The sequence below is a fragment of the Schistocerca piceifrons genome, chromosome 2, assembly GCF_021461385.2.
Source record: "Schistocerca piceifrons isolate TAMUIC-IGC-003096 chromosome 2, iqSchPice1.1, whole genome shotgun sequence".
Classification (NCBI taxonomy): Eukaryota; Metazoa; Arthropoda; class Insecta; order Orthoptera; family Acrididae; genus Schistocerca; species Schistocerca piceifrons.
In genome coordinates, this window is record NC_060139.1 from 548129166 (window position 1) to 548147666 (window position 18501).

The 18501-nt window shown below is 39.3% G+C and overlaps 1 protein-coding gene across 1 annotated transcript in view; it reads left to right on the forward strand.

Moving 5' to 3' along the window:
- Positions 1-13595, forward strand: part of LOC124776667 (transducin beta-like protein 3) — a 177072-nt gene extending 163477 nt beyond the window's left edge. The window contains exons 14-15 of the mRNA XM_047251768.1: positions 12295-12422; positions 13265-13595. Of these exons, the coding sequence (XP_047107724.1) occupies positions 12295-12422; positions 13265-13447 (311 nt within the window). The 3' untranslated portion in view covers positions 13448-13595. The remainder of the gene's footprint in view (positions 1-12294; positions 12423-13264) is intronic.
- Positions 13596-18501: the final 4906 nt, after the last annotated feature.

The following is an 18501-nucleotide window of genomic DNA, read 5'->3' on the forward strand; positions in this document are numbered from 1 at the left end:
CTGTCTGAGTTTTTTAATGTTAAGAATGATTTTGCTAAATATACAGAGAATGAAGTACAAAATACAAAAGCTGTAATTGATTTTAAGGATGATAGCTAAACTACAGAAGATTCATCAGACTACGCAACTTTTTCCCGATGTAGCTACATTTTCCACAAGTGATACAGCAATTGAACAGACGGCAAGTCTTCCCAGTTCAGCCATATCATCTCCAAACCAAACTGAATGGAAAAGCATAGGAAGTCCCATCGGCCCAGAGACCTCATCTTCAAGACAAAGAGAAGTCGAAAAACTGTTACAGGCTTCTGATGTTACTGTATCTTGTACAAGTGAAACACAAAGTGAAAGTAAAATGTATTCTAACAATATTGGTGAGTGGCCAAACAACTTTGACATAGATTATTGGAGTATGAAAGGAAGTAGCAAAGTTTAGCACATGAACAGTAGTTTTTTGTACTCAATGAAAATATATGAGAAGGGAAATAACCCAAGATTTTGTAGAAAGTAATTTTTGACATATAAACATAAACTAACGAATAAAACATACATGAGAGATTGGTTGCGATATTCAGAAAGCAGTGAGCGACTGTTCTGTTTTGTTTGTAAAGTGGTAGATTCTGACGGCGCGCCACGGCTTATGAAAGATGGATTAGATGACTGGAAGAATGAAAATATTTTGCTGGAGAGACATGAAGAAAGCAGTTTGCATATGAAAGTAATAATTTCCCTGTTAGTCATAAAAAACAAGGATGCAACTGTCGATCCTCAACTTGTAAGCCAAATTGGGAGCAAACAAAAGTATTGGCAAACAGTCTTAGAACAAATTGTTGCAGTTATAAGTTTTCAGCAGAGCAAGGGCCAGAATTTCGAGGTAGTGGTGAAATTGTTGGTTCACCCCACAATGGAAATAGGATTATTAGAATTACTAGCCAAATTTGATGCGTTTCTGGCCCAACATATACATATTCATGCAAATAAAGGAAAGGGATATACGTCATATTTGTCAAAAACAACGTATGAGTAATTTATCCAGCTAACTGCATCAGCCACACTGGATCATATTATTTGCGAAATGAAGAGATTCAAGTAGTGTTCAGTCTCATTGGATTCTACTTCTGATATACCTTATGTAGATCAACTGACTCTGATAGTGCGCTATGTCCTATCATCTGGACCAGTGGAAATATTTGTGAAGTTTTTTAATATAGAAGGTCATACTGCTGAACAACTTTCCCAAAGCTTACTATCTCTTTTAACAGGGAATGGCATTAATATCAAAGATTGTCATGGGCAAAGCTATGACAATGCCAGTAACATGAGTGGCAGGTACACCGGCTTAGAAGCACAAATTAGAGATATAAATAAGTATGCTGAATATATTCCCTGTTCTTCACATTCACTAAATTTGGTCACCAAGTGTGCTGCAGAATGGTGTACAGAAGCATCCATTTTCTTTGATTTCCTTGAAAGCCTCTATACTTTTTTTTTTTTCACTTCTACCTATCAATGGGACCTTCTTTCGAAAGCACTGAAAAATGATAGTACTACTCGTAGTGGGTCAACTGCACTCGCTGAAGTTGTAGAAAATCAAACACCTGGAGAACATTATGAATTTCAGGTGTTTATTGTGATGATTGACAATATACTGGCTGCATTAGCTAACCGCATCGAAAATAGCATCACCTGACTAATGTTTTTGGAATATTACGGGATTTTAAATCTCTTACAGCAGAATAAATCTTTAAAAGAACTCCTAATATTGTGAATGCTTACCAGACAATTTAGAAGAGTCACTAGGTGACAAACTGGTACAGTTAGCTGAACTGCTGAAAACGGATATCACTGCTGCCATTAGCAGAATAAAGGACGAAGCTTCGGAACAACAAGTTTACAAATTTTTAATGGAAAATTCCTTAGGATCATGTTTTCCAAATGTAGAAATAGCCTTAAGCATTTACTTATCTTTAATGATAACGAACTGCAGTAGAGAACATTATTTTTCAGCATTAAAGTGCATTAAAAATTAATTAAGAAATACAATGGGACAGGAACGTCTAAATGATCTCAGTATAGTGAAAATTGAATATAATTTGCTCAGAGACATTGAGCTAACTTGTATTATTTCTAAATTTATCGAAATTAAATTGAGAAAAGTTAATTTTTTAACAATATTGTTGTATTTTATAGCCTAAACCATACAACCTAAACAAACCACGGGCTCCTTGTCAGAATTGGCTACAGGCCCCGTGCTTGCTTAATCCGGCACTGTGTCTGTCCATGTTTCACTTCCATACATACCTACGCTCCATACAAATACTTTGAGAAAAGACTTCCTAGCACTTAATCTATATTTAATATTAACAAATTTCTCTTTTTTAGGAACGCTTCTCTTGTCATTGCCGGTCTACATTTTATATCCTTTCTACTTCCACCATCATTAGTTATTTTGCTGCCCAAATAACAAATCTCATTACTACTTGAAGTGTCTTGTTTCCTGATCTAATTCCCTCAGCATCACATGATTTAATTTAACTACATTCCATTATTCTTGTTTTGCTTTTGTTGATGTTCATTTTATATCCTCTTTCCAAGACACTGTCCATTCCACTTAACTGCTCTTCCAAGCCCTTTCTGTCAGAATTACAGTGTAGTTGACAAACCCCAGTTTTTATTTTCCTCCGTGAGCTTTAATACCTAATTCATATTTTCCTTTGGGATCCTTTACTGCTTGCTCAGTGTACAGATTGAATAACATTGGGGATAGGCTACTACCCTGTCATACTCTCTTCTCAACCACTGCCTCACTTTCCTGCCCATTGATTCTTATAACTGTTCTTATATTGCCCATATAGGTTTAATTTTAGTATCTGAATTATTGATTTCAGACATTATGCAGATATTTGTTGATATTTTGATCATTTTCGTTAAGACAGCACATGTTTGTTGTAATACGTAATGAGTCCTACTTCTCTGTTTGTCCTAATCATTTCAGACAGTTTCCTTTTCCTTGCACAGGAGCTGGCCGCAGTGGTCTCGCGGTTCTAGGCGTTCAGTCCGGAACCACGCGACTGCTATGGTCACAGGTTCGAATCCTGCCTCGGGCATGGATGTGTGTGATGTCCTTAGGTTTGTTAGGTTTAAGTAGTTCTAAGTTCTAGGGGACTGATGACCACAGATGTTTAGTCCCATAGTGCTCAGAGCCATTTGAACCATTTGAACCTTGCACAGGATAGTTTGATTTCTTTTATAATCCAGTACTTTTATGTATTTTTAGTACCATACTTAATGTTTTTTGGTAAAACAGTCGTTAAAGACTGATAGAAGAAATCTGTGTACAAGTATACTGGATTTGGAATTGACACATATCAGATTATTCACAACCCTCCATGGATATCCCCAGGAAACCATCCTATACATCACTTTTATGGGACACGTTGAAGAACTCAACTAAAACACCTTACATGGCTTAAAATTCATTGATAACATCTTCATTATCGGGAACACTGAAAATGACACCCAAATCCATTTCACCTATTCCTTCTTAACTTGAAAGAGCTACTGTTCTAGATGTTAATCTTCACTTTTCATATGACTCCATAAAAACTCTTGCATTTTTTGGGAAGCAGGTGATGTCAAATATAGGAACAATCTTGCTGGAGCCTTTAGAGAGAGAGAGAGAGAGAGAGAGAGAGAGAGAGAGAGAGAGAGACAGTATCCAGTCTAGCCAGCCCTGAAACAGATTTTCCATGACATCTCTACCTGAGACACCAACAATTACATCACCTCTGTAAAGCAGTCAGGGACTAGTACTTGCCTCATAACCCAGGCCTTGAAGAACTTCTCCACTTCATTCACCAGCACTTTGCATTACCTCTCATCATGCTATGAGATAAGTGATATCATATCGAGAATCCTTTGCGTACCACCCAAACTTGTATTCTTCAGCCCATCCAACCCAGTACTCTGTTGCCCACCTAACCTACACATTGTCCTAGTCCATCCCTGTGCCATACCTACTCCTATTTCTGTCCTGTGTCACTGACTCAGTCACAAAATCTTTCCTATAGGTCCATCACCACCACCTTCCTGCAGTCCAATCAAATGCTGTTTCTATCTTGTGAAAAGTAGGGGCACATATGAAACCAGCCACATTGTACAGTATCTGTGTTGCAATTACAGTGTAGTTTTTTGTTTAGGAATGCCAATCAGCCAGTTGTCTACTCACTTGAGCTGTAGCTGCCCACAAACTCGACAACCAATTGCTGAACATGCTGCACACCACTACACCAATGTCTTAAAAAGATTCGCACTTGTACGTTTTGAGTATTCAACCTCTGCTCTCTCTCCTCTGATCTATGTTGGGGAGGGCGGGACTGATGGTCTTCCAACAAATCTTCCTCTTTGTGATTCCTCCAGGCCTAAACCTCCACAGGTCCCTTTCCCACTCTCATACCTGCCCTTATCCTCACATATCCACTCTTGTTATTTTTACCCCACTCTTTCTTTGTCCAGACCTGTTACTAAGCTCATTCCCCTTTTCTGTTTCATGAATGTCAATTTTCAGTCCGCATTTTGTTGCTTCAATTAACAGTCATTTGTCTTCCATTCATTTGTGCATCTTATTAACTCCCCGCACCCTGCTACTTGCCCTGAGCATTTTACCTCATCTCAGTCGGCACTGACATTTCCTCTTTCCTCTCCTCCCATTCTGTCTTATTCAAGCATGAGCAGGCACTCATAAACAGTCATTGTCACTGCAATTGTAGGTTGGTGGGTTCGCATAACTGTGTGTGTGTTTGTGGAAGGGGGATTGGAAAAGGGTGGCAAGGTACCCAGTGTTGAGATGGATCAATTTGTTGTGAGGATGAGGGGAATCAGTGATGAAGGGAAAGACATCAGAGAATGGGACTTCACTGGTCAGCACCAAGCCAACTATAGTTCAGAGATGATGATGTATAGTGACTAACAAAGACAAAACAAGAGAGGAAGTGAAAATGAAAAATGGAGAGCATAATGCATGTAAGGATTGAAAAGAATAGGGGATGGGGGAGAGAGAGGCTTGGAAGGAGTGGGTGAAAATAAAAATAAATGAATAACTTATGAGTTTCTATCATATATAAGGGAGGAGTTTTATTAATAGATTGAGTCCAGGAGAATGGTGGGCTGAGAGCATATTTTGGAAAAGTAGTACCAATTTATGGAATTCAGTGAGACTAGTTCTGCAGGGGAGGATCCAAATGGGCTGTGTGATAGAGAAGTAACACAGATATGTTGTGAAGAGCATACTCATCAGCTCAGTTCTGGATGTTCCCAAGGCAGGCAGTTCTTTTGCACACATTTATTTATTGAGTCAGTTTGATGGGGGTCATCATTATATAAAAAGCTGTGCAGTGAATGCATGTTGAAAAACTGCATGAAAAGATTGGTATAGAATGGAGAGCTATCCTGGTTTGTATAGACATCCGTAGATTTGTTTGTAAGTTTGGCCTTAGGTGGAACATTTATGGGTAACAATGAGGGTGGCTATTGCAACAGTGAATGAGATTTCAGTTTTTGGGCTACTTCCAGATGGGTGTAGGGAAAGGTAGTTATAGAGGGCTGAAACACCATGTTGCGTGTGGGATGATGGTGCTAAACAAGGTCATATCAATTGAGCAAAGTCAAAGTGGGAGAAGAGTGACAATGGGTTTGAGATGCTCCATAAAGTGGGTGTTGTCTTTGGTGTAGGGTGGGTGGCTGTAGATGATAGAGTGTAAGTACCCGTGCACCAGTGCTGAGATAGGTTTGGTTGAAACTTGACAGCTGCCACAGTAGAACAGCCAGTATTGTTGTTTCCGTATATTTTAGGTAGGAGGACCATCTTGAAGGTGGGAAGGGTAAGTGGTTTTTTTTTATTATTTTATTTTTTGTCTGGGAATGATTAAAAAAAATACCAGTTAGTCCAAAAAACTTTTATTAAGAAGAACACTTTTCCATGACATTCAGTTGAATTAAGGGATTCAGTTTGTGTAATATTTCAGCAACTACAATCTTCGGCAGCACCCCAGCACTTTGAAATACACTTATAAGCCTCATTTGAAACAGACAATTTCTTAATACAATAAATGCTGGTTGAGGCAGTTTCCTTATATTATAACCTCCATATTGATTTATTAGCTCTTTAAAAGTTTAACTTCTGCTCAATTAGATTGAATGAGATCAATGAAAATTGTATCCAAGTGCTGAGCTTACAGGCATGGGCATGTGATCGAATTGGCAGGGATGTAAACTGCATACTCTACCAGAACTTGGAACTGAAAGTGTAGTCAAAGGGGAGCAACTACTTCTCATTGGAAGGGAAGGTATATAAACAAATCCATGGCAGAGCCATGGGCACTTGCATGGCACTTTCCTATGCCAACCTTCTTATGGGCCATCTAGAGGAGACCTTCCTAGCCTCCCAAACCACCAAACCCCTAGTCTGGTTCAGATTCATTGATGATATCTTCACGATCAGGACTTAGGGCCAAGACAATGTATCTTCGATCCTTCCTCAACACATTCTCTCCCATCCGCCTCACGTGGCCCTCCATAATCCAGCATGCCACCTTTGTAGATGTGGACCACCTTCTCTTTGATGGCTCCATCCCCACCTCTGTCCACATTAAACCCACCAGCCACCAACAGTACCTTCATTTTGACAGCTGTCATCCCTTTCATACCAAATAATCCCTCCCTTATAGCCTAGGTACCTGGGGACATTGTATCTGTGGTGACAAAAACTCCCTTGCTCAGTATGCTGAGGGTATAACCAAGGTCTTCACAGACATGCACTATCCCCCAGACCTTGTCCTCAAACAAATCTCCCTTCACATTTCCCCTCACGGCCCCAATCCTCCCACCACCCCCAAGAACCAGCCACAAAGAAGTGTCCCTTCTTCAGCCAGTAACACCTCAGACTGGAATAATTGAACCACATCGTTCACCAGGCCTTTGATTACCTATCATTATGCCCTGAAATAAAGGAAATCCTACCCGAGATACTTCCCACTCCTCCTAAAGCTGCATTCAGTTGCCCATCCATCCTCCACAACATCCTAGTCCATCCCTATGCCCCCCACCCCAACCCTGTCCATAAGGATCATATCCCTGTGGAAGACCCAGGTGCAGAACATGCCAAATCCACCCACCCAACACTTCCTGTTCCAGACCTGTCATCAAGGGCTGGGCCTCCTGTAAAACCAGCTGTGTTATTTACCAGCTCTACTGCAATCATTTCACAGCTTTTATATTGGTATGACTACAACTAGCTGTCCACTTGGATGAACAGCCACCACCAAACTGTGGCCAAGAGCAAAGTGGACCACCCTGTGGCATAGCATGCAGCTGAACATAACACACTTGATTTCAATGGCTGCTTCACTACCCAAGCCATATGGATCCTTCCCTCCACAAACAGCTTTTCTGAACTGCGCAGATAAGAGTTATCCTTACAACACATTCTCCACTCCAGTAATTATTCTGGCCTTAACCTACGGTGACATACTGTCCCCACAACCTCAACCCAACAGTTTCTACCCCCACTCTTGTATCATCTCCTCCCCATTCTCATCTTCCACTGTTTGTTTGCAGCCCCCTGCCAAGGCATCCGCCCATCTTTTCCTGCTCCTCTGCCCCCCCCCCCCCCCAACCTCCTGACACTGCGCCTGTTGGCAATCTACTTCCTTAACATTCCACCAGACAGTATTTGTCCCTCCCAACCCGCGCAGTACTATTCATTGCCTTTCCCCACCTCTTCCAGATTGCTGGCTGCATTGCACATTATGTTACATTCTGATCCAAGATGCTGGAGTTGATGGGGAGGGGGGTTACTGACAAAGATTGTGGCTGAAATCTGTATATGAATGTCTTTTTAGTTGTGCCTGTCCGCAGCTTGATATGTCTTCTTTACGGTAAGTAGCAATCTATCTTTTCCAACATTGTAGAGATTAGTGAAGTGATATACTACCAAGTTATGCAGAAAAAAGTGGAAATTTGTAGCTCTATAGTACTGTCTGTGACTAGACTCCTCAGCTACCTTGTAACAGAAGTGAGAGTGGTTGCCTAATTGCAAAAGTGACTTGCATGGTATGTCGGCCGTAGGCTTCGTATGTCCGAATCCAGTCCAACTTCTCCACGCTGCAGGGTTGCCTACCCTGTGCCCACAAGTGTTTCTTCTGGAGGTTGTATATTCATACAAGACGGGCATCACATGTCAGAACACAGTGCTATATACTAACATTATGTTTATATGCTGTTTCTTTGAGGCTGCACGATTGGGGGGGGGGGGGGGGGGGCACCAACTATGATTCCAAGCAGCGCATGCACCAGGAAACTGTTGGTGCTGGTATTGAAGAACAAGCACAGTCTGCACATCACGTATGCAAATGTACTTCCACCTGCTGGTACATAAAGCCAAGCACGGCCTCCAGCAGGCTAGTACAGTTGCTCTTTCAGTTCTGGGCCAGGAGCTGGCTACATTCATAACTCATCAAATGAAACTCACTGAGACAAGCCAGGATGCTCCCCTCTGCTTCGCACTGTCATCGTGTTACTACACTACTCCAGGCGGTGCGGTCCCTCACGGATGATGCTTGCCCCAGATCTGATATCACGCCAGTGAACTTGATATGTTTGTTGTTCTCAAGTGATCATGGGCGATCTTTTCGTTGTTGTTGTCCAGATGAATGTTGTTGTGTACTTGTATAGTTCGTAGAGTGTTCTGTATTGCATCTCGAGAATCAGAGAATCACCCTTTAACACAGCAAGCATCCCACCTGTAAAGTGTGTTCATTCTTGCATTTCTTTTCTCACTCCTCGTCTACTGTATAGAAAAGTGGTGACGAGTTTTTGTCCATGTATGTTAAAGTTGTTTTCTCTTTCCTCATCCGCCATAGAGGACATTGGCAAACAGAAAATTTTCATGTGTGATTTGTTTGCTGAAGTAGCATTACGTTTTCTCATTGTTTGAGAGGTTTACAAGCTAACGGATTTTTGCTTGTGTGTCAGTTCTTTTTGACAGGGCAGCGTATTCCTGCTTTTGGTGTTTTCACAGTCTGTATTCAGTGGTGTTGGTCAAAGTTTGTGAATTTTTTGACATTATCTTTGTGTCACATTTGTTGTCTTCCATTCTTATGTTGTTGCCAAAGGAATTCTCTTAGTTAATGCCGTAGGTCTGTATTGTTTTCAATGGTTATTTAGGGCCTTTCTCCTATTTCTGTGTCAGTTCAAGTTCCAGGATTGGCAGTGTATTTTTGCCTACAGTTTGAGTGACCTTTTCTATTGTCATGTCTGCCCCATCAGTGGAGCTGTCTTTGTTTCACTTCGAGGAGCAGGAAATTCAGGAACTGCTGCAGATCATAATATAGCTCACTCAGGTTTTGCTTGCAAAAGCCACATCTTGGCATGCTGTTCCCATTTCTGCTCCAAAGTTTCAGGTATTTGTTTGCCAGGAGGAGAAATGTGCCATGTACTGTCAACAGTTTGAGTTGCACTTCACAGCCTATGGCGTATGAAATTTACAGTGCATTGCTCACTATCTTGCAAGTACAGGTGCAGAAATCTTTCATTTGTGTTGTCAGTTTTTCCCTAACTCTCATCCGGGGGCCATAGACTATGACTTATTGGGGTAGCAGTTAGATGTGTATTTTGGTTGTGGCAACACTTCGTCATGTTGTTTGCAGTGTTGTACTGTGCAGCAATCAGTTTTGTGTTCAGAGTACAATGGTAGCGGCACCACCACTCTTGGCCCAGCATTTGCCTGTGACGCCTTTGGGCACCAATCTCTCATCATTGGCTTCAATTCTTTTGGGTCTAGCCCCGCTATCGCCGGCCCTCCTCTCATTGTCTCTCCTATTGGCAGACCCTGTTAAGGGTGGCCCTCTTGTCCTTGCCAAGCCTGTCAGCGGCGACGTCTGCTCTGTCATCCTTCCACAGGTCACTGGCCGCCATGCTGTCACTCAGTCTGTCAGCTGCGTGTCACCGGCCCTCTTGTTGGCACAAACCTTACCAGAGATGACATCATTCCAGTAGTCAGTCTTCACACGACGCTGGCCCTCCAGTTGTTGCCACATCTGTATGTGACAATGTTGGTCTGTTCCTCAGTCTTTGCGCCGCTGGCCCTATTGTGATCAGCCTGCCTGTTGTCGCCAGCCCTGTCAATGTTGATGCCAGCTGTCTTTTGTCAGTCTGTTCATCGCCAGCCATGCCATGGTCTGTCCCACTGCTGCTGCTGCAGCTGGCCCAGTCATCCTAGGTAGCGCAGCTATGACTGCTCGTGAGTCTGTGCTCATGTTGTTACTGCTGGCCTTGTCACCTGTCTCACCCTCTTAGCTGGGAGTGCTTATCCCCCCCATTGTGTGTTCTTCTGGGCCCTGGATTGCACCTTCTTGGAAGTTTCGCAGAAAGCCCTGCTGACAACTGGCCTTCCCCGTTCCCGCCCATTACAGCCATTCACTGTTGCCCTGCACGGACATGGCATGCTTGTTCTGTTGGCATCATTTTCATGTGTTAATTAGTGGTTCAATATCAGATGCCATAGTTTATGCACCCTGTGCTGAACAGTCTTGTTCATTGTATCTTGCACTCGGGAGTTTAGGTCGGTTCAAGGCTTCTCGTTATGTACATTGTTTTTGGTCTTGTTCACTGCTGTGGACTTGAGTACAAGTTGGGTGTTTGGTATTGTGTAATGTTTCCGGATATTGCTACCAGTGGCGAAACAATGTCAAGGTAGACAGTTCATCACTGATGTCCACTTGCCTGATGAAACAATGTCAAGGGATATGATTCAACACTGATAGCTCCCATCACTCGCCCATGTGCCTGGACCAGCCCAGCACCTCCTCGCCAGTCTCCAGCACCTCATCCAGTGCCTTTGGTGGCTCTTGCACCATCTCCTGTTCAAGCCCGTACACTGCTCCTCAAGGGGTTTTCAACTGGGTTGTCCTGCTCAGCTGCCAGGTTCTCTCTCATCATCCGTGCCTAATGCAATTCTGATGCTTCACACATTCGACACACAGCTGCAGCCACGACTGGCCTCCTTAAAGATGGCTTTGCCATCTCCATTGTAAGGGAGGAAGGGATGATGCAGATCAGCTGTAGACCACATACATCTACCCCCTTTCCCACAAGTGTCTCTTCTGGAGACTGAGTATTCATACAAGAAGAGTATCAGTACTCTAGACAAACAGTATGTATATATGCCATTTGTTTCAGACTCCTCCAGGGAGTACCAGCTACACTTCCATGCAGCACGTGCACCAGGAAACCGGTAGTGCTGCTATCAAAGAACAAGCAAAGGCTGCAAATCACACATTCACAAACATACTTCCTCCTGATGGCTACAAAAGGCTTAGCACAGCCTCCAGCAGGCGAGTTCAATTGGTGTCGCAGTTGTGGGGCAGGAGCCGGCTACACTCATAGCTCATCAAACTCAATTTGCTGAGACAACCCAGGACACTGTTTTGCTTCACACCATCATCTTGCTGCTATGTTACTCCACTTAGCACTTGTCATTGTGAACTTTTGCTGTTAATAAATTGTTCTGTATTGCAACTTCAGAATCATCTTTTAACACAGCAAGCAACCATGTATAAAAGGCAGGATTGAAAAATTTCAATTTTATTAAGATGTTAGGAAGTTTTATTACTATAGGTGATGCTGAAATGATGAGTTAATAAAAATCACATACATTTATTTATTTTGCATCTGCCCTTAGATTGGCTGCACTCTTTGCCTCCAACCATTCTTTTTATTGATTATGTATTGATTGTTCTGAGTTTCCACAAGGGATTGGTTATATTTGTTTCAGTTTTCTGCTAATGCACCAAGTGCTTGACAGTTTGCATTTCATTGCACACACTGCAAATACAACAACTTAAGACATTTTGGGTGTTTGCCTTCTGATGTTGTCAAAGTTAGTCCATATGCAGAAATAAGTAGAGTTAGAAAGGGGAAAAAGGTTGCAGGAAATTTTATAAAATTTAGCTCACTGAAATTTGGAAATAAGTGTATGTTCTTATCTCATGTATACCACTTACTTGAGTTATCTTGTCCTCTCAGAAGATATGAAAATGAATGATCAGCTGGTTATACTCATAGAAAGGAACTAGCTACAATTAATTTATGCTTTGGCCTGGATAAACTTTTCAGGAGCTGTTGCATTTTCGGATTATTCATAAGAAAGTTTTGTAGTTTCTCTCAGTAGTCTTTATTACACATTAATTTTGGAGTATTTACATAATTAAATTTTGACATCTCTGTTTTAATATTTTTCAGGTGTTTTGAAGAAAGGTCAGTCTGGGCTTGAGGAAACACTGAGGCTATTAAATCAAGACCAAAAGCAGAACTTGCTCAATTGTGTATCTGCATGGAATTGCAATAGCAAGAATTGCCATGTCTCTCAGGCAAGTTTTATCATAACACGGAGTGTCTGTAACTATCAGTTATTCAATCAACTGAAAATGTATGGTGTCAGTGGTGTCAATTGACACATTTTTCATATAAAGTAAAGTTTCACTTTAATAAATTGGCAGCAGGTGCATTCCTTTGTAGGTTGATTCACATTTGGATATATCTCTCAAGTGATTGTAGTCCAAAACAGAATGTGGTTGACAGGTCTGGTTTAAGGCAACTTGACTGCTTGGTCTTAATGATACAAATTACGTAAAAATTCAGACAGACTGCAGAGAACTTTTGTGGTGACGTATTGTCTATGAGAGCCTGAGTTCTATTTATTCTGACAGTGACATGAATACTGCTGCCATATCAATGTAGGATGATAGTTTTGTCTTATGTTTGGGTAGGTGTCCATTTATTTTTGAAACATACATCAAAAAAATATCAGAGGACAGGACACTTCATCAATAAATGTGCCAACCATTGTGCATTGGACGCTTTCTTTACCATTGGCACTCTGTTGTACGCGTTTCGTAACATTTAGGCTGACATACACTACAACAGCATAAAACTCGTGTGAAAATTAACATGATTGTGAAATGTGGTGCATTAGGTGTAATTGATGTATTAGGTGGATGGACAGTAGGAGAGATGCTGTGTATTTTGTTATGCCCTGGACAACTTTACAAATAATCTTTGTTGTTCTTATAGTGTTTTACAAACTGAGATTATCACAACATGGCATTGAGTAATTTGTAAGTGTTTGGGTGCTTTACATTAAAATTATGCACATGTACACCCATTAGAGTTTCATAACTAATTCTTTGTTTTTATATTTTGTCTAATACAGTTAGTTATCTCCGTGCTGCTGGAAGATGTTATTGGTGGTAGCCTGACACTTCCTCATCTAGCTGAATCTGTGGAAGGACTGCTTCCATACACAGAGCGACATTTCAGGCGTCTCACACAGCTCGTACAGGAGCTCCATCTTCTTCATTATACCACTGCAGTTATGGAACCTCATTCACAGTGATTATTTTCTAGCGTTGTACTATTTCAGGAGACAACCAGAATATTTTCAGTCTCAAGAAAAGTTCTTTGGAAGTTGTACACATTATTTTATATAAATTTAGAACATGAAAAATACATAATGAAATAAAATATAATCCATCCTTGACTAATTCATGTGCCTATGTGAGACATGGAAATATATTTTCATTCAATATTAGTGGATTAGTATTTTTCCTTGTATGAGCTGTATGATCTGTAATATTATTGCTAACCCCAGTCTTTATTTTAATATTGATACCACCAAATTCTTGTGGGTGGAAAACAAAATGAAATCTGAGTGATAACCCTAAGCAGCCACGTTTGGAGTAATTATGAACAGTTGAAAGTATTTAGCATCTTCTGTCTCACTCTTGGTAACCTGTATCCATACCTCTCATGGAGTTGAAGGGGGTGAATAGACTGTGATACATTGAATTATTCCATAACTGAATTTGTTGATTCAAAAAGGCATTACAGATCTTGTCTGCGAGCTGGTATTGATTGATATCAAGGGGGGACAGTTGAAAATTTGGCCTTGCTGGTGTTCGGACATGGGTCTGCTGCTTACTAGGCAGATGCTCTGACCACCAAGCCATCCAAAAACAGTGCTCATTGCAACTGCATCAACTACCCTAGCACGCCTTCCATCAGACCCAAATTCTCAACTTATCCACGCACTACAAATGTAGTGGCTCTTGCCCATTATCATCATTACTCACGGCATTTCGCAGATTCCCATAATATGTAAATATGTGGTGTCCATTCTTTCAGACATGTCCAAAAGAATAGATTTCCAATATATGTGATTTTGTTGACATTTTATATGGAACTTCTAACAGCAGTTCTATGTTTTCAATAGCTGCTCCCTGAGTACATTTTGCAAATACATTTAAAAGTAGCACACACAAGTATCACTGTGTAGTGCACACTGCTTAACTTTTGCACTGTTACAAAACTTCCTTTCCCTCAATTGAAATGCTTCGAACTTCACAATACTTCTTAGTATTCACTGCTTTACTAATTTTCAAGAATAGAGACAGATTAATTAACTTTCAAAAACAAGGCTGATAGTTGTGTAACTTTTCTTGGAGGAAAAAGGGGGGGGGGTTTCACTGTTAGGTTTCATGCTACTGTCAGTTGCCCATTGCCTAGATTTTTCAGAGAACAGCAACAATAATTCAGTTCTAATGATACATACTGCAGTTTGCCCAAATTTTGATTTGACCCAAAGAGAGAGACTGCTAGATTGACTCATTATGATTAGCTGTAGTGAAAAATTAAGCAATTTGATTTACATTTGTGTAGTGTGCAACAATCACACTGTCAAGTTAGCACTCACAATTTTCAAAGAGAATAGAAGGAAATGTTGACTGAGTGCATAATGTCCATTCAATAATTGGGTTGGATTAAGTTAAACATAATTCCATGACTACAATAACGTAAATTACTTCACAACTTTATTTAAAGGTACTTTCTTTATATTGATTATAGATTAGAAACCCCTTTCCAGATATTTAGAGGTGGCTTAAGAAAGCTTTATTTTAAAATATACACTTCTGTGTTTGAAAACTTTTCCCATTGTAGTGCATTTGACATTTCTTTGTTTGAGATAATGATAAAAGTGGTACACTGAATGAAAGACATAGACACTTGTGTTTTATAGCAGATTTTAACCAGTAGCCAGTCAGTCTTCGTATATGTAATGTGTGCAGCATATAATAACGAAATAAGAGGTTTCTCATACTGAAAAACCAGTGAATAATGAAACATAAAGTCTATGAGAAATCATTTCGCTTCGAGAATAGGTGATGTTCATACAAACCTATTTGAGTTCTGCATATAATTGTAGTGATACATTTTGCCCTCTGCTGGATATATTTACAGGATCACCCAGATCCACAAAACTGCTTACATGAAAGAAATCTATCAACTTACATTGCTATTGTTACAAGACGATATGTAATCGGGTAGTATTTGGAAGGAAACAGTCTTCTGCATAAAATACATTAGATTTGCATGTATAAACATTTTATTTTGTACATCTTCTCTTTAGAAGTCCAAGACTGCAAGTACCTTGGATGGAGTGCAAAACTTTCATTTGGCATAGTAGCTCCTTATGGAAATATATTAAGTTTATGATCATTGTGTGGGAGAATTATTATGCAAGGCATCACATATATACAGTTTTTCAATGCTTTGTACAATTAAAACCAATAATATTCACACATTATATCAAAACTCTCAAGTGAAAACATATTTGTGAGAACTTACAGCAAATTAGAGGTGGCGCACACTTATCGAAAAGTTATTTCATAGTGAAATTAACTAATGTCACAGGAAGCTCACAGAAACATTTTATGGGACTATCTCATCAGTGATGTTAAGCCCATAAAAACTACCATATGATGTTTACATAAAAGAATATCTATGTTTACATCCTGTAGAACGTATCTGTAAACGAATCTGCAGATTTTCAATTAGTTATCTTTCATTAGTCGATACCTGAAACTTATATTACCACTGACCTTATAAGGCCCAGTTTAGAGAAATTCAAAAGTATTAATAAAATTGTAATTATTGTTCATGTAAGGTTACTGTGAAGCGACAAATTATCAAGATCAACAAAGAAGAATGTAAAATAATTTTAGTATGTGAATCAGTCTTGCAAACTTTAGTATTAATAATACCAACAGACAATGAATGATGGATAAGTGTCTGAGTATAATACTGACAAGTCAGGATTCACTATACAAGATTTTAGAGTATATCATTTAGACAGGAAATATGCAAGAAATCAGCCAGGATGCAGTTGTGGTGTTATAATTATTATTGCACATAAATATATATAATTTTTGGGCTACCAATTTCTGCATACTCAAAAGAGAAAAAATTAATTTCCAAAGCTTACAATAAACAAAGGAAATTTTTACGTAGTGAGAAACTGAGTCCATAGCATAAGACATTTCAGAACAAAGTAAGTTTAGGCAATGTAGCAGCAAATTCATTTAACGTCCTTCATTAATTTAAAGAAGCCAACAGCATAAACACTTTACAATGTGAAAATACATATGAATGTCTCCATCAGAAAAACACTGTTGAGGTGTTTTAATTTAAATAAAAAAAGAAAAGAAACTATCCACATTAAGTGGAAGACTGACATGGTTGCATCACCACATACATCATATGTTTTACAGAAAATTTATACAGCTTTTTTAACACAAAGAAACCAATACAAATAATTATAGTTGTCCCACAGTACCCTTAACATAATGACACATAAGTAAAACCTGACTGAAGATGCAATTTAACAGGCTGTTACAAGTGTGATAATATAGCCCACTTCACCAACGATGGCTATTAAAAAAGCCCTTGCTGCATGAGGACTAATGCTTATCTAGTCAACAGCAACATAACGGCTGGTCTGTAGTGTAGTCGAAAATTTTCATAAACACTGGTTCTTTTCTATTTATATGTGTATTAGTTCGATCATTACATACACTGAATCCTTGTTGGGACTTCTCACTTCACATGGCTGTGTCTTTGTCAGCATTACATTCAGCATAAGTAATTTATATCTTCTGGGGTGTTAGAAATCTCTGAAAGCCACTTCTGATCTTCCAGGTCTCATTTCAATTCCTTAAAAATGATGCTACAGTGCTGTACTTTTGGTCACTGATATTTAAAGGTCTTCATATGAACAATTGTTAAGACATCTTTTACAAAATACAGGGATATGTTAACAGACTAAACCATGTGAAAATATAATATAGTAAGTAAATAATTGAAGAATATTGTTATGAACTTGATAGTTCCATAATACTGTATATTAAATCTTTTTTCCCCATCCATTTAGTATTTTATTAACCATTTTCAGAACACATTTCCTATTCCTCCATCATTTACCTACAAAGGATACCATGTCACTGCAGAATGTATTCACACAGTGTTCTCAATCACATCAGTACCTTAATTTTCATAGGCACTGTTTAAGCTTGAGTGTTTATAGTGTGCTGCCTTATTTTCTTGTACAAATGGTGTGTGGAATGAATAATTTGTTAATAGTCAAACATCAATGGCAACTCAAGGGGACATTGAGAACTATGAGAGCTGCAGGTGGTGTGACTTGATGTACTATATTGTTCCCTTAGTGGTCTGTGTCACCTTTTTACACTTTTCTGACTTCCCATTTCTGTTGTTAGTAATTGAAAAAGGAGAAGCTCACCATCTGATACTCTGCTTCTGCCACAGATCAAATCATTGCCTTCATTTGTCAGATGATGCAGTCAATGACTTACTTATTTCATCAACTGACTTTCATATAGAACAACAAACATGTTCAGAGTTATACATTTAGAGCTGAAAATACTTCATACACTTGACAGTAAGCAGAAGTCCTTTTCTCTCATAACCTTCAATAGGGAGAGGGAGAGAGAAAATTTCATGTATGCTGAATCTGTGAAAATTCAGGAATGGTAATGTTGATATTGGGATTCTCTGAAGCCTGAATGATTACAGATACTGATTGGAGTTTTAAAACAAGGAAACTAGAATTATCTTCATATTTACATTTATTTTCAGTGATGAGAGAAACTAATTCAAAAAATGGCATCCTCTCAAAAATATCAAATACCTTTATTTTCCAAGTAAATGCACTGTTCACTGACCACAGCAGCACCTTGTCTGTTATTTCTTAAGTTGAAACTGGCTTAAAAACTGATCAAGCAATGTATAAACATATTAGGAAATATAATGTGGTGATGCAAACAATGTGCACTGATGCTTTCCTGGCATTCTTATTTGCATTTTCTTGCTACCAGTACAATAATTATATTACTACATATTTGAAACTCAATATTAACAAATATCTGCAAACTGATTTTCATGTGAGTGAAAGAGTCCGAATTTCATATACCTGAAACAACAGCGTATCAACAAGCATTCAACAGTGCTGCTAGAAAAACTGCTATGTTTTTTCAAACAGTTACTGACATATATATATATATATATATATATATATATATATATATAATATATATA